This window comes from Callithrix jacchus, chromosome X (genome assembly GCF_049354715.1).
Source record: "Callithrix jacchus isolate 240 chromosome X, calJac240_pri, whole genome shotgun sequence".
NCBI classification, from domain to species: Eukaryota; Metazoa; Chordata; class Mammalia; order Primates; family Cebidae; genus Callithrix; species Callithrix jacchus.
Genome location: NC_133524.1, coordinates 16138173 through 16152536, shown reverse-complemented (window position 1 = coordinate 16152536; position 14364 = coordinate 16138173). Strand labels below are relative to the sequence as shown.

General features: G+C 40.4%; 1 protein-coding gene across 4 annotated transcripts in view; it reads right to left on the bottom strand.

Annotated features, from left to right (window-relative positions):
- Positions 1–14364, bottom strand: part of ZRSR2 (zinc finger CCCH-type, RNA binding motif and serine/arginine rich 2) — a 32940-nt gene that overhangs the window by 7905 nt on the left and 10671 nt on the right. For 2 of the 4 annotated variants that reach the window (XM_035289402.3, XM_002762653.5), the window contains exons 4-7: positions 11019–11127; positions 10632–10718; positions 7175–7213; positions 6136–6254 (exon numbers count right to left, since the gene is read on the bottom strand). In XM_035289402.3, the coding sequence (XP_035145293.1) occupies positions 6136–6254; positions 7175–7213; positions 10632–10718; positions 11019–11127 (354 nt within the window). Of the gene's footprint in view, positions 1–3203; positions 3249–6135; positions 6255–7174; positions 7214–10631; positions 10719–11018; positions 11128–13014; positions 13038–14364 lie in introns of all 4 variants that reach the window. The other 2 variants (XM_078363389.1, XM_008988998.4) reach the window with 2 other exon arrangements.

The following is a 14364-nucleotide window of genomic DNA, read 5'->3' as shown; positions in this document are numbered from 1 at the left end:
TTACACACAAAACACATGCTTTAAATTTTGAGATAGAAACTCATGGAATTTAGTTGTTTTGACTTAACTGAAAGATAATAAACCCCACACAGATGCCAAGTTTCAGCACTTAAGAGGATTGTTTTAAGTGCTGAAACTTGGCACTTGCTATTTTAACGTCAAGCTGGAAAGATTTCAAAGTTCACATACCATTCAGCTGCCTTTGAATGAAGTTCAGGAAGCTTTATACATGTTGAACCATAGGGGAAAAGAAGGCCCGCTGACTGGTGTGACGGGATGTGTGATACACATGAAGATGTCACATGTGGGACTGCTGAGAGGAAGCTGGGAACTAACAATGCAATCCTGGTTCTGTACAGTTGTTGGTGGACTCAATGTTTAGACAATAGGGTAATCCAAGAATTTCCAGTTAATGAAGCAATTCAGTCTCATCTGTGTACAGCATCTTGTAGCTTTCACGGCATTTTTACATTTTTCCCCTCCGATCCTTGTATCCCTCTAGGACAATGGGGGCTAGTATTTTCTCCACTTTACAAAGAAGGAAGCTGAGAGCTAGAAAAGCACACTTGCCCATGTCATATGGCTGGGGAGAGAGTGATCCAAGATATTTGCATTAATCTACAATCTGGCACCTGTTCATGATAGGGCATAAGAAATATAATTTGTTTTTGAGACAGGGTCTTGTTCTGTCACACAGGCTGGAGTGCAATGGTATAATCATACTTCACTACAACCTTGGATTCCCCGGGCTCAAGTGATCCTTCTGCCTCAGCCTCCTGAGTAGCTGGTGCATGCCACAGGTGCATGCTACGACTCCCAGCTAATTTTTTTATTTTTGTAGGGACAGGGTCTCGCTATGTTGCCCAGGCTGGTCTCATACTCCTGGCTCCAAGTGATCCTCCTGCCTCGGCTTCCCAAAGCTCTGGGATTACAGGTGTGAGCTACCGTAGCTGCATCATTTAACTGTTATTTAAGGAAGGTGGCTAACCATTGTGAAGAACAATTTTCTTCTCATAGTTTAAACTGGACCAAGGCTAAGCTGACCAGGCTGTACCTGAATAATATTTCAAACATCCTTCATATGAGTTTACTTTCTTATTTACTTCCTTCTCCTAACATAAAATGAGGGGGGAAATGTAGTTCAAGCTTACAAATAAGCAAACTTTTCCTGGTTATGTTGCCAGTTAAAAATTGGTAAGACAAATTTTTTTGGGTGGGGGGGAAATCCACAGAATTTAGGAAGAAAGAAAGTTGAAGAATAGGATGTGTTGGGAAAAAAACAACAATGGCCCTGAAGTGACTAAATGTTTATGTCTCTCTAGGTACCTATTGAGGTAATACTTACAGAATACCCAGCATACATCATGCTCAGCTCAGAAATGCTTAATCAATGTTCATTAACATGAAATTTTCTATTTTCCAAATGACCTCCTGGATTATTCAATTAGAGACCTTGTAATTAGATCCCTCTTCCCAACTACTGAGAGAATAAAGAGCGAAGACTCAACACTAACAGCTAATCAAAATGTTATAAGTAAGAAGAACACAATTTAAAAAGGAACCAATTTAATGAGGTTAAAATTCTGCTCAAGGAATTCCTAGATCTGAATGAACTTGGGCCTAGTTCCCAGGATGTCAAATAAGCATTTGTCAGTTTTGGAATAGAAATGAAGTCCCTGTCTGGGGAAAAATCCCACCTGACCTAAAGACAATCCTTATAATCTAAGTGTATACAAAAGGCCAGCCCTATAGCTTTTACTGAAAAGTCAGCTAAGAGAAGTGACATTTACGAAGGCAGCCTAAAGCTGTGGTAGTTCCCAGAATGACCTGGGAAGAACAGATTTCTTCCTACCCTAGACCATCTGATCAGACCTCAAGGGGTGGGGGACCCATATTTTCAAAGTAGCTCCCTACCTAGTCCTGAAGATCAGCCATATTTGGGAACCACCGGTTTAGGGCATACTATTTACCCATTATTCTGACACTTAAGTCACTTTGATGTAAAAACCCATGGTTGTTGGATATTACTTTAGGCCAAGGATGGCCAATAAACGGTGTGGGTATCCAAGTGCCTTCCCAGGTATAGCTAACTGACTACTCTTCTTCTTCGTCTCAAGGAAGTACTCCTGGTACCCACTACCTTTGTCCTACATAGAATCACCACATTGCATGTTAAAGTGAAGCTGCAGGCCAGGCGCGGTGGCTCATGCCTGTCACCCCAGCGCTTTGGAAGGCTGAGGTGGGAGGATCACTTGAGGTCAGGAGTTCGAGACCAGCCTGGCCAACATAGTCAAACCCCATCTCTACCAAAAATATAAAAAAGTATCTGGGTATGGTGGCACATGCCTGTAATCCCAGCTACTCGGGAAGCTGAGGAAGGAAAATCGCTTGAACCTTGGAGGTGGAGGTTGCAGTGAGCCGATATTGTGCCATTGCACTCAAGCCTGAGCGACAGAGCAAGACTGCATCAAATTAATAAACAAATAAAGTTAAGCTGCAATCATTTATTGAAGGTCACTATAAGAAACATTCTCATGAAAATTACATACGCAACTGTTATAAAACATCTCTTAGCGTTATTATCCACTTTCCTATTTAACATCTTTGTCAAATATTCCACAGGAGAAACCTTTAGAATCTGGTGCCAGGAAAATTTTCGTCTTTCTAGAGCTATCACTCATTCTTCCTTTCTGGTAAGAATTACAGCTTATGATCTGCTTGAGATGCATTCAAATATGGAGAAATAAAAACCCAGAGAAAATAATTCGCTTTTCCTTCCTCTCCTTGCTTTCAATTTCCTTTAACTTAATGCACTAGATCATGAGCCTTCTTTAAATCACTTTTGGAAGTAAGTGAGTTATAAATAGACCAGTAAGTTTTACCTTCCATGAGAAATTATTAGCTTTTAGGAGAAAAAGAAATAGATTCCCCTCAAAGCTGTGACTCCACAAACACCAATTCCAGAATGGCTCAAGAACTGAACTCTGTACTAATTACAAAAATAACCAACTAAAGAAATGCTCAGGGGATAGAAGTGCTCCTCTGCTGGCCTGACAGAACTTAATGACAGAGCGGAACGGCTATACAACCTGGAGCAAGTCACCAAGGCTCTCCAGAAAAGGGAACGGAATGGTCTACTTGTCTAAAGGGATGGTGCTGGATTTTGTAACTGCTAATTTCACAGAAGTTTATGCACAACTTACCTCTTGAATGATGAAAATCTCCACATTGCTCTCTTACTTTGATAGCTGTGAGAGTGAAATTTCATATAGCTATAAAAATTATAAGAAATGTTCACAAATGAATTTGACCACTGTCCCTATTTCCCTGAACTGAGTTGAGGAGATGGAGTCTGAGAGCATGACGGGCCATTCCCTCTTTCCGCAAGGAAGGGCCTGTCAACCAAGTTCTCGAAATCATTTAAGACATCTCCCCTCCTCTCACTTAGGCCCAACAAAAGGAGAATCAAGAATCAGGCTACCATGGGTCTTAGCTTTAGAGGAAACATTAGAGCTAGATCCTACATGAGGGATCCTGCTGGAAAACCTTAACTGCAATTTGGTTCAACTACCCACGCAAATGTGAACTTACATAGAGTCTCAGTTGTCTCTGAAAGGTTAACTCGCAGTGCATTTTTCTTTGGTGGGAAGTTTTTTACACCGATCAATTATTACCGTTTCTTGCTCAGATTAAGTGCATATTTGAGAAACGCTTCTAAAGGTACCGAAGGGAATAAAGACTGTTTCCTTTTCTTAGTTCCCAGTTTTTCAAGAGGAGGCTGTCTACTAGTTTGTAGATCCTGTGAATCTTTTCACAGACATTCTGGACATCTGCAATCCCACCTCTAAAATACAAAAGGGCGTACATACTCGACATTAGTGGCTCTCAATCCTAGGGCACACTAGAAATACCCGAGGACATTTCCAAGCTAATGCCACCCAAATCCCTGATATTCTTTTATTTATTATTATTTTTATTTTTACAGAGGTGAGGTTTTACCGTATTACCAAGGCTGGTCTCCAAGTCCTGAGCTCCAGCAATCTGCCTGCCTTGGCATCCCAAAGTCCCGGGATAAAAGGTGTGAGCCACCACGCCCAACCCTGATATTCTGATTTACTCAACCTGAAGTAGGACATAATTTTTTAAAGCTTTCTAGATGACTCTAACTTGTATCCAGGATTGAGAACCACTGTTAAAAAATGAAAAATGGCCAGGCACGGTGGCTCACGCCTATAATCCTGGCACTTTAGTAGGCCAAGATTATAAAGCCAAGGTGGGTGAATCACCTGAGGTCATGGTTTGAGACTAGCCTAAAATGGTGAAATCCCACCTCTCCTAAAGATAAAAAATTAGCTGGGTGTGGTGGCATATGCTTGTAATCCCAGCTACTTGGGAGGCTGAGGCAGGAGAATTGCTTGAACCTGGGAGGTAGAGGTTGGGGTGAGCCAAGATCGTGCCATTGGACTCGAGTCTGGGCAACAAGAGTAAAATTCCATCTCAAAAAATAAATAAATAAATAAAAAATAAAAATGGTATGAACACTTAAATTAAAAAAGAAAAAGAAGAGAATCATAGAGAAGGCTATATTTTCAAAGAAGAAGGGAAAGAAATCCTCACAGCATGGAAACTTTTATGAATAAAGTAAACCTGACAGATGACATACACTTTCTGATTAAATACATCTGAATTTTACTATTCATATCCCTTTTAAGGATTAATAGGATGTTAAGGTTATGATTAGATCTTCTCTTCTGCAGAATATATGGTGATAATTATTAGATTTTGCCTCAGATGGACTCATTCACCATTAGGAATTATTTACCTACTTTAAGTTGTTCATTTATAAACAAGTCAAATTATAAAAATCACCATTACTTGGCATATAATAGGTGTTCAAACACTTGCTAAATGACCGAAGATATCAACACCAGGTTTCCACATGAATGTCTTCCTTCAAAAACATTGACCCAAAAGGGGCAGGGAACAAGAAGAGTGCCTCAGAGAATAATCAAGATTCACAATAATGAAAATACCAGCAAGCACTCCCGGGGCCCTGTTCTCCCGGCTTCCCATGTGTGTGCTCATTTTAGCCTCACAGCCCCCTCAGAAAGATGAGACTATATTTAATCCCATTTCACACATGAGAGAATGAAGGCACACAGAGCTTAAGCAACTTTCACAGTGACAGCCACTGAAGCCCAATTTTGAACCCAGGGGTCTGTTGCTGAGTCTGAGCACACTCACTGACACTAGAAATTAAAACACTTTTCCTCTCCTCATTTGGATCCTGTCTTTCACAGATATCCCTTTTCACATGACAAGTTTTTTTGGGGTTTTTCATTTTTTGAGGCAGGGTCTTGTTTTGTCACCCAGGTTGGAGTACAGTGGTGTGATCATAGCCTACTGCAGCCTGGAACTCCTAGCACATGCCAAGTTTTAAAAGCCTGTTGGCCAGGTGCAGTGGCTCACACCTGTACTCTCAGTACTTTGAGAGGCTGTGGTGGGCAGATCACGAGGTCAGATCGAGATCATCCTTGCTAACACAGTGAAACCCCGTCTCTACTAAAAATACAAAAAATTAGCCCGGTATGGTGGTGCATGCCTGTAGTCCCAGCTACATGGGAGACTGAAGCAACAGAATCACTTGAACCCAGGAGGTAGAAGTTGCAGTGAGCCGAGATCACACCACTGCACTCCAGCCTGGGCGATAGAGCAAGACTCTGTCTCAAAAAAAAAAAAAAAAAAGCCTGGTTTGGGCACAGTGTTTGCCCTTCAAAAAATAAAGTCAAGCTGCTCCAAGCTCTTCAAATATATTATTTCCCCATCCCAGTGGTCCACCATGGACTAATGCAAGCTCAGGAAGAAACCAACAAGCAAAAGGGCTTCCTAAAGATGTGGAATAGAAAGGAAGCACCCTCAGAGAACTAGGCTAAGCCCACCCAGGGAACAAACATAGAAGGAACAGGGATGGTCAAAGCAGAGGATGATCAGCTGGAAAATGAGAGCAGTGGTAAGAAAGCAGCAGCTGTCTGATGACAGACATCTGAAACCGAGGCTTGTGCCTCTCCCAAAAGGAGAACTCGAAAACTTCAACATTTTGAATCACTTCATTCTGACATGATAAAACAAAATTACCTATCTCCAAATCTGCAAGCTCCTGTTTTACTGTAGAAGGGACAATTAGCTCGATCCTTCTCCATTACTCTGAAATCCACGGGTGGTTCTGGGTTTTGCCATGTGGTACCATTTTCCAACTGTTAAAAATAACCATGACTTTACTGGTGGTGTAGAAACCCATGAAAGACTAAATGTTTCAAAGTATATTAAAATATTTTTCTCAAAGATAAACATTTTTCATTTAAAAATGCAAACATTTAAGTTGTAATAGGCAATCAAGACTTTACAAACAACCGTACTAAGATATGAGCTCCATTTCTCTTTTGGCTCCTGGTAACGTTTCTTTATCTGGCATCACTACTGCAACCAAGGGCAGCCACCAAGGTTTCCATCCATTCTAAAAAGAGTCCAAGAAGGCTGGTCATGGTGGCTTATGCCTGTAATCCCAGCACTTTGGGAGGCCAAGGCAGGCGGATCACCTGAGGTCAGGAGTTTGAGACCAGCCTGACCAACATGGAGAAACCCCATCTCTACTAAAAATACAAAATTAGCTGGGTGTGGTGACACGTGCCTGTAATCCCAGCTACTTAGGAGGCTGAGGCAGGAGAATCGCTTGAACCCAGGAGGCAGAGGTTATGGTGAGCCAAGATCATGCCATTGCACTCCAGCCTGGGCAACAAGAGCGAAACTCTGTCTCAAAAGAAAAAAAAAAAAAAAGAAGAAATAAAAGAGTCTAAGAACTTATTAGGGAACCACCACAGACAGAAATAGAAGTTATTCTGATTCAAGGTAAATCGTCCACTGGAGGCTAACGGTATGTGATGCTGCTTAAACACACTGTAAGGACTCTAAACAAGTCCAGTCCACAGGGGTCATGTATACCATTTGTATTTGTTCATCAGTAAATTTTTTTGTTATTGTATAAAGGACCACAAACATGATTCCAGCTATCCAAACATGATCTAAGTAACCTACCACAAAACTAACATTACTGGAACTATCATTCTAAGGAAACATTAATTGGTCTCAAATTCTCAATGAAAGGTTTAAAAAATACCTCATTTTCAGCCCGATCCAGCATCTTCTGCACAGCTTCCTAAAAATGGTGCAAACATAGGACTAATGAAAACCTAGAAGTCAGGTAAGTCACATCTGGTTTCTCTGGTTAAGAAACTCAAGTGTAACTATTATAACACACACATGCACATGAGCACACACGGTTTCAGGTTCTAGTTTTCCTTTGAAGCACAGATTTTTTGAAAAGCTTTCAAAGGACATATAGCTGAGACTTCTTTTTTTTTTCTTTTTGAGATACGGTCTCACTCTGTCACCCAGGCTGGCGTGCAATGGCATGACCTCAGCTCACTGCAACCTCCGCTCACAGGGTCAACTGATCCTCCCACCTCAGCCTTCCTAGTAGCTGGGACTATAGGCGTGCACCACCATGCCTGGCTAATTTTTGTATTTTCTGTAGAAATGGGGTTTCACCATGTTGCCCAGGCTGGTCTCAAACTCCTGAGCTCAAGCAACCCACCCACCTCGGCCTCCCAAAGTGCTGGGATTACAGGCATGAGCCACCATGCCCAGCCCAGAACTGAGATGTTCTATTCAAATAGAAAATTTACTAGACCACATTGCAAAATATTTTAAACAGTCTTATAATAGTTTCAATAATAGTAATATTCAGTATATTTGAGCATATATACCATGTTCTAGTTTGTAAGAGGAGGTATTAGTGAATGTAAAACACGGCCGGGCGCAGTGGCTCACGCCTGTAATCCCAGCACTTTGGGAGGCCGAGGCAGGTGGTCAAGAGATTGAGACCATCTTGGCCAACATGGTGAAACCCATCTCTACTAAAAATACAAAAATTAGCAGGGTATGGTGGCCCATTTAACAGAAGCCAAAATATGACATGACCAGTGGGAATTAGCATTTAGGAGAAAATTCTAACTTTTTAATAAGGCAAAGGAGGTTCTGTAACATGCCAGTAAATTTCTACCTAATTGCATTTGAACAAGTTGTACCTATGTTCAACAGACAGTCTTATCTTCCCTAACCCCTTAAAGCATTCCATAAGACTCTTATGTCTAGCTGCTTATTTGTAGTGCTCAAAACAGAACTCTTGTCCTCTACCCTCCCTGGCCCACATCCACCTGAATGCTCCCTCAGTCAATAGTGCTGCCAGTCATATGTCTATTCAAATTAAAAACCTAAAAATATGACTTGAATTCCCTTCTCTCTCCTTGTCCTTCCTCCCATTCAATCTACTAGCTAGAGTCCCACTGACTCTGCCTTGACACACCCCAAATCTGTGTAGTTACCTTTATTTGGAATTACAGGCCTTCTAACTGGTCACTGTTCCTCATTCTTCATTTTTTATAGTAAAATAAAAACGATCTGTTAAAAGGTCCGATGTGGCGGCTCACACCAGCACTTTGGGAGGCCGAGGCAGGGGAATCACTTGAGGTCAGGAGTTCGAGACCAGTCTGGCCAACATGGTGAAACCCCGTCTCTACTAAAAATATAAAAATTAGCTGGGTGTGGTAGCAGGCACATGTAATCCCAGCTACTCGGGGGACTGAGGCACATGAATTGCTTGAACCCAGAAGGCAGAGGTTGTAGTAAGCATAGATCATGCCACTACACTCCAGCCTGGGCGACAGCATGAAACTCTGTCTCAAAAAAAAAATTTTTTTTTTAAAGAATGATCTGTTAAAAGGTACAAATATAAATGAGACAGAGTCATTCCCTGCTTAAAATCCTTCAATGGCTTCCCATTATAGGAAACATAAAATCCAAACTCCTCCTGCAAATCCAGGAAGCCCTCCATGATCTGACTCTGCTTACCCTCCATCGCCCCCTCCCCCAACCTCCTCCACTGCTCTTCTCTCCTTTGAACTCTAGATTTCAGTCTCCACAGCCTTCTTTCAGCCTTCAAGCTTTAGGCCTCTTCTCGCTGAGATCTCTGCACTCAGATGTCAGTGCAAACATCACCTCCCCAGAGATTTCCTTGATCAGGCAATGTACAAAAGCACAACTCTATTCTCCTTACTCTATCACATCACTCTCTGCTTTATTTCTTCATAGCACTTAATATGATCATATTTTGAATGATCTGTTTTGCTTACTTATCATCTTACACTTCCATATCAACAAGTAACTCAGTGAGAGCAGGGACTGTGTCTTTCACTGCTCTGTCTCTGTCCACAAGAGATGTGTCTAGAATACAGCAGAAACACATACTACAGATTCCTTTTTATAAGCTTAGAATCTATTTCGTTTCCCTCATTTCTCCTTAACGTCTCACAGATGTCCTCTGAAACAAAAGCATTTAAAACAAGCCTTAGCTGTTACCTAATTCCTGAAAGATCTCAGTTGAGGAACACTCTACTGTTAAAACGGGAATTAATTCCTCTCTATAAAAAATGACAAGCTCCAATTTTTCTGTCCCCTAAAAACCAAGTGTGATCATGCCTCATCTGGAAATAAGTGTTCATTTAAGGCTGTCTAAAAACTGCATTGAAGTTAACTGATGGCTTGAGATACAAAAAACAAAAATCGTGGAGGATGCTTCTGCCCCATACTGACTATGGTGAAGACACATGCATTTTTCCCAACTATAAGGTAATTATCCATTTGTATGCTATTTAAATTTAGCTATATGACAGAAAAGATAAATCCTGATGAATCAGTCAAGGGAAGATGAGCTGTGATACCTCTAAAATAAATATACTGTTAAGGAATAGTAGCAAAATGTACCAAATCAATCTTCATACATATGCCTTATAGGTTTTTTTTAAAATGAGCAAGTGTGTGTTAGCTACAATTGTCTTTATAGCCTAAGTTGAAGAGGAAGTCAAGATTTAATACAAATGACAAAAAATATTTCCTAGTTCCTCAATATTTGAGTTCCTGATTTCCTTAAATCCTCTAATTCTTGCTGACATGTCATAAGCAGTTCTCTTATGACCTAAATAAATGTGGAAACAAAACAAAATATTATTCTCTAAAGAAGTCAACTCATATATAGCAGAACCTGAGAAAAACACAACTTGAAGCAAGGGCCAGCTGCCTGTTTTGTAAATAAAGCTTTCCTGGAACACAGCCATACCCATTTATTTACATACTATCGATGGCTGCATTCAGGGTACATTGGCAGAGCTGGATGTTTGCCACAGAGACCAGACAAACCATAAAGCCTAAAATATTTACCATCTGGCCCTTTACAATGTTTGCCAATGCCCGGTAGAAAGGGTAAATACGGTAAAGCTAAAGAAAACTTTAAGGAATCTGCCACTGCACAGACCCAAAGGAGAGCATCAGAAGGGAACTCTGGTGTATGTCTAGACTCAAATATGATTCTTCCTAAACAAACAAATGAAGTGACAAGAAATAATACAAACAAACCCAAACTCTGACACGTCTACAGCTTGTTCTTCAAACCCATCACACAGCACTTCCGTATACTCAGAGGATATGCTATGTGTTCATCCTCCCAGGACAGGAATCACCTCTTTTTCTCTCTTCTCCTGCCGTTTCTGCTCCTCCTCTTCTCTCTCTTTCCTTTGTTGTTCTTCCCATTGCTCCTTTAACTTTCTCTTTAAAGGGGAAGAAAAAGTAACTTTTTTTCAGATGCTTTTTAAAAACATTTCACATATAGGGCACATAAATGAAAAAATTAAAAAATACTAGTAAACTGGATAAGATTTTTTTTTTTAAGTTCAAGATAGGCAATTCTTTTTTTTTCTTTTGAGATGGAGCTTCGCTCCTGTTGCCCAGGCTGGAGTGCAATGGCACGATCTTGGCTCGCTGCAACCTCCCAAGATAGGCAACTCTTCATGAGAGTTATTACGGTGAAGTCATCAGTTTGTTCACTAGTTATGTGATTCCTACTGTACCTCTTGTTCTTCTTGCCGTTTTCTAGCTGCCTCTTCCTTTTCCTTCTTTATTCTGAATTCTTCTTGTGCCTTCTGCTCTCTCAGCAACCACTCTTCATGTAATCTTTGCCTATCAGTATAATGATGTAATCAGATAAAAGAAATGGGCATTAATCCACAAATACACATGCACACGATAGCAAAATGACACATTTTGGGACTGATTCAAAATTCATGAAAGTTATTTTCTATAAGGCCGTCAAGTAGGGGTAAGAGAACGAGAAGAGTGGAGCTTTTGGAAAAGCACCACGTGTAAGCAACTATCTCCCTAAAGGGTAATAACTTAAAATCCCTCCTACATTTCATAAGTCTACATGGCTTTGACATATTTTACAGAAAAAAAGTATACTATAACTTTCCCTCTAGACTGATCACAGTGATGTTTAGGTGTCAATAAAATGGGCAACAAGTTTCAAAGCAGCATCTACCTTTTCACATTCAAAAAGCATTTCCCTTCCTATTCTATGCATTTATTTTTATTTATTTATTTATTTTTGAGATAGAGTCTCACTCTGTTGCCCATGTTGGAGTGCAGTGGCATGATCTAGGCTCACTGCAACCTCAGCCTCCTGGGTTCAAGTGATTCTCCTGCCCCCGGCCTCCCAAGTAGCTGGGATTATAGGTGCCAGTCACCACGTCTGGCTAATATTTATATTTTTAGTAGAGATGGGGTTTCACCATGTTGGCCAGGCTGGTCTCGATCTCCTGACCTCAAGTGATCCACCTGCCTCAGCCTCCCAAAGTGCTGGGATTACAGATGTGAGCCACTGCACCTGGCCCCTATTCTTAAAAGTAGCAATTCCATGATGGCAGCATGCTAAAAATCCGGCATCCTCTGCCATAAACCTCTGGACTATGATTCCACACAGTTAAGAGACTCCTGTGGTTTGCCTCCAAACACTTGAACTGCCAAAAGAAGGAAAATAAAAGTACATTATAATCATCTTTTTAAAATAAAGCTACAGGTTTTAAGAAACAAAGTTATAAAATAAATTAGCAAATGTCAGCCGGGTGTGGTGGCTCACGCCTGTAATCCCAGCACTTTGGGAGGCCAAGGTGGGTGGATCACGAGGCCAGGAGTTCAAGACCAGCCTGACCAAAATGGTGAAACCCCCACCTCTACTAAATATACAAAAATTAGCCGGGTATAGTGGCATGTACCTGTAATCCCAGCTACTTGGGTGGCTACGGCAGAGAATTGCTTGAACCCAGGAGGTTGCAGTGAGCCGAGATTGCACCACTGCACTCCAGCCTGGGCGACAGAGCGAGGTTCCGTGTCAATCAATCAATCAATAAGCAAGTGTCAAGTCTATTTTTTAAATGACCAATTAAAATGAGTGCTATTACCTTAAAGTGGCAAGTGGCTCAGACATCCAGTATCATAAGTTTCTAATTTAAAGTGGGGGGTTAGATTTCCAAAGTCTACTTGCCAATCAGGTGTTTAGAACCCAAAATTCATTTTTCCACCGAATTTATAAAAGGGAAATGAAATATGAGAAATTTTCCTGCATTACTTCAACAGCATTAGGAGTTCGGTACAGTTTTATGTGTAGTCTGGGGACCTAACCACAATTTTAAATAAAATATATTACATTTCCAAATGAAGATTCCAGGAACACATCTTTTAGCCATGGCAGGGGCTGCTACATTGCATATAGCAGTGTTCCTATGCCATGTGTGAGGGTACCAGATAGATGTTTCCATGTGCACAACTCTGATTTATTAATCTTTTGAAAAAAATAATTGTATATAACTAAACCAAATGGTATATAAATTGAGACCACAAAAAAGTAAAATGTTAAAACTTTAAAATTTAATAACTTCAATATACATCTACTTTAAAATAGGACATAATGCCATACAGTATTTTTACATAATTTTCTTGCTTTTCAACAATAATTTAAATGGTATGCAACTCATAAAGAAATAAAGATCAAAGGAGCACAAAGATACATACATGTATGTGATTTAAAAGAAGCACTGCAAATAAATGAAAAAAATTACTTTCTTATTTCATGCCATATATAGTCTTTATCATAACAGAAATCTGTAATAATAAGAAGTAGAGCTATTACAGCATCTCCTATCTGCTGACACTGTGTTCAACACTATACATCCATCACCTCATTTAATCGTCACAATTCTGTGAGGTAGATATTATGACTTATTTTATCTCCATATTAAAGACAAGAAAATAGAAGCTTAGAGAGATTAAGAAATTTGAACACGGTTGGGAGCAGTGGCTCACGCCTGTAATCCCAGCACTTTGGGAGGCCAAGGTGGGCAGATCACAGGTCAGGAGTTCAAGACCAGCCTGGCCAAAACGGTGAGATCCCGTCTCTACTGAGAAAAAAAAGAAAGAAAGAAAGAAAGAAATTTGAACACAGCTAGTGAGCTGGGCCAGATCTGGAACTTGGGTCTGGCTGAATCTAATTCCATGTTCTTCTCAATCAGTGCTGCTCTTTTATTTTCATATTTTTGGCATTTTGATAATTCCACCTATTTATGTGCTTAGGGAAACGAAAGGAATCAATTACAAGAAAAGAAGCAACATTTCCAGTGAAAGTACTAAATAGCTGAAGAATGCCTATAAAGTTTTTTCTCCTTTCTAAGTGTACAGCTGAGTGGCACTAAATACATTCAAACTAGTGTGTGCCACATTTTCTTTAAAAACCAAAAACCACCCCATAAAAATATAAAGAGAAAAGTTAGCAGAATATTTTCATCATCTTGGAATAGAGACTTTTTTCAGTCAGACACCAAGATCAGACATCATGATGAAAGTCAATGACATGAGAATCAAATCATGGTAAGAAATGCAGTAAGCCAAGTTAGGACTGATGATGATAAATGAGTATACATCACACATATAACAAAGGATCAATATCCTTAATCAAGTAATAAAATTGCTTACAAAACAAATTAAGAAGGCTGGGCACGGTGGCTCACACCTGTAATCCCAGCACTTTGGGAAGCCGAGGCAGGCGGATCATGAGGTCAAGAGATCGGGACCATCCTGGCCAACATGGTGAAACCCTGTCTCTACTAAAAATACAAAAAAAATTAGCTGGGCATGGTGGTGTGCGCCTGTAGTCCCAGGTACTCAGGAGGGTGAGTCAGGTGAATCACTTGAACTGGGAGGCAGAGATTGCAATGAGTCAAGATCGCACCATTGCACTCCAGCCTGGGTAACAAGCGCAAAACTCCATCTCAAAAAAAAAAAAAAAAAACAAACAAAACATGTATCCCAAAAGAGAAAGGTGTGAGACTTGAGCAGTCTACAAATAGGTAATAAAACATATAAAAA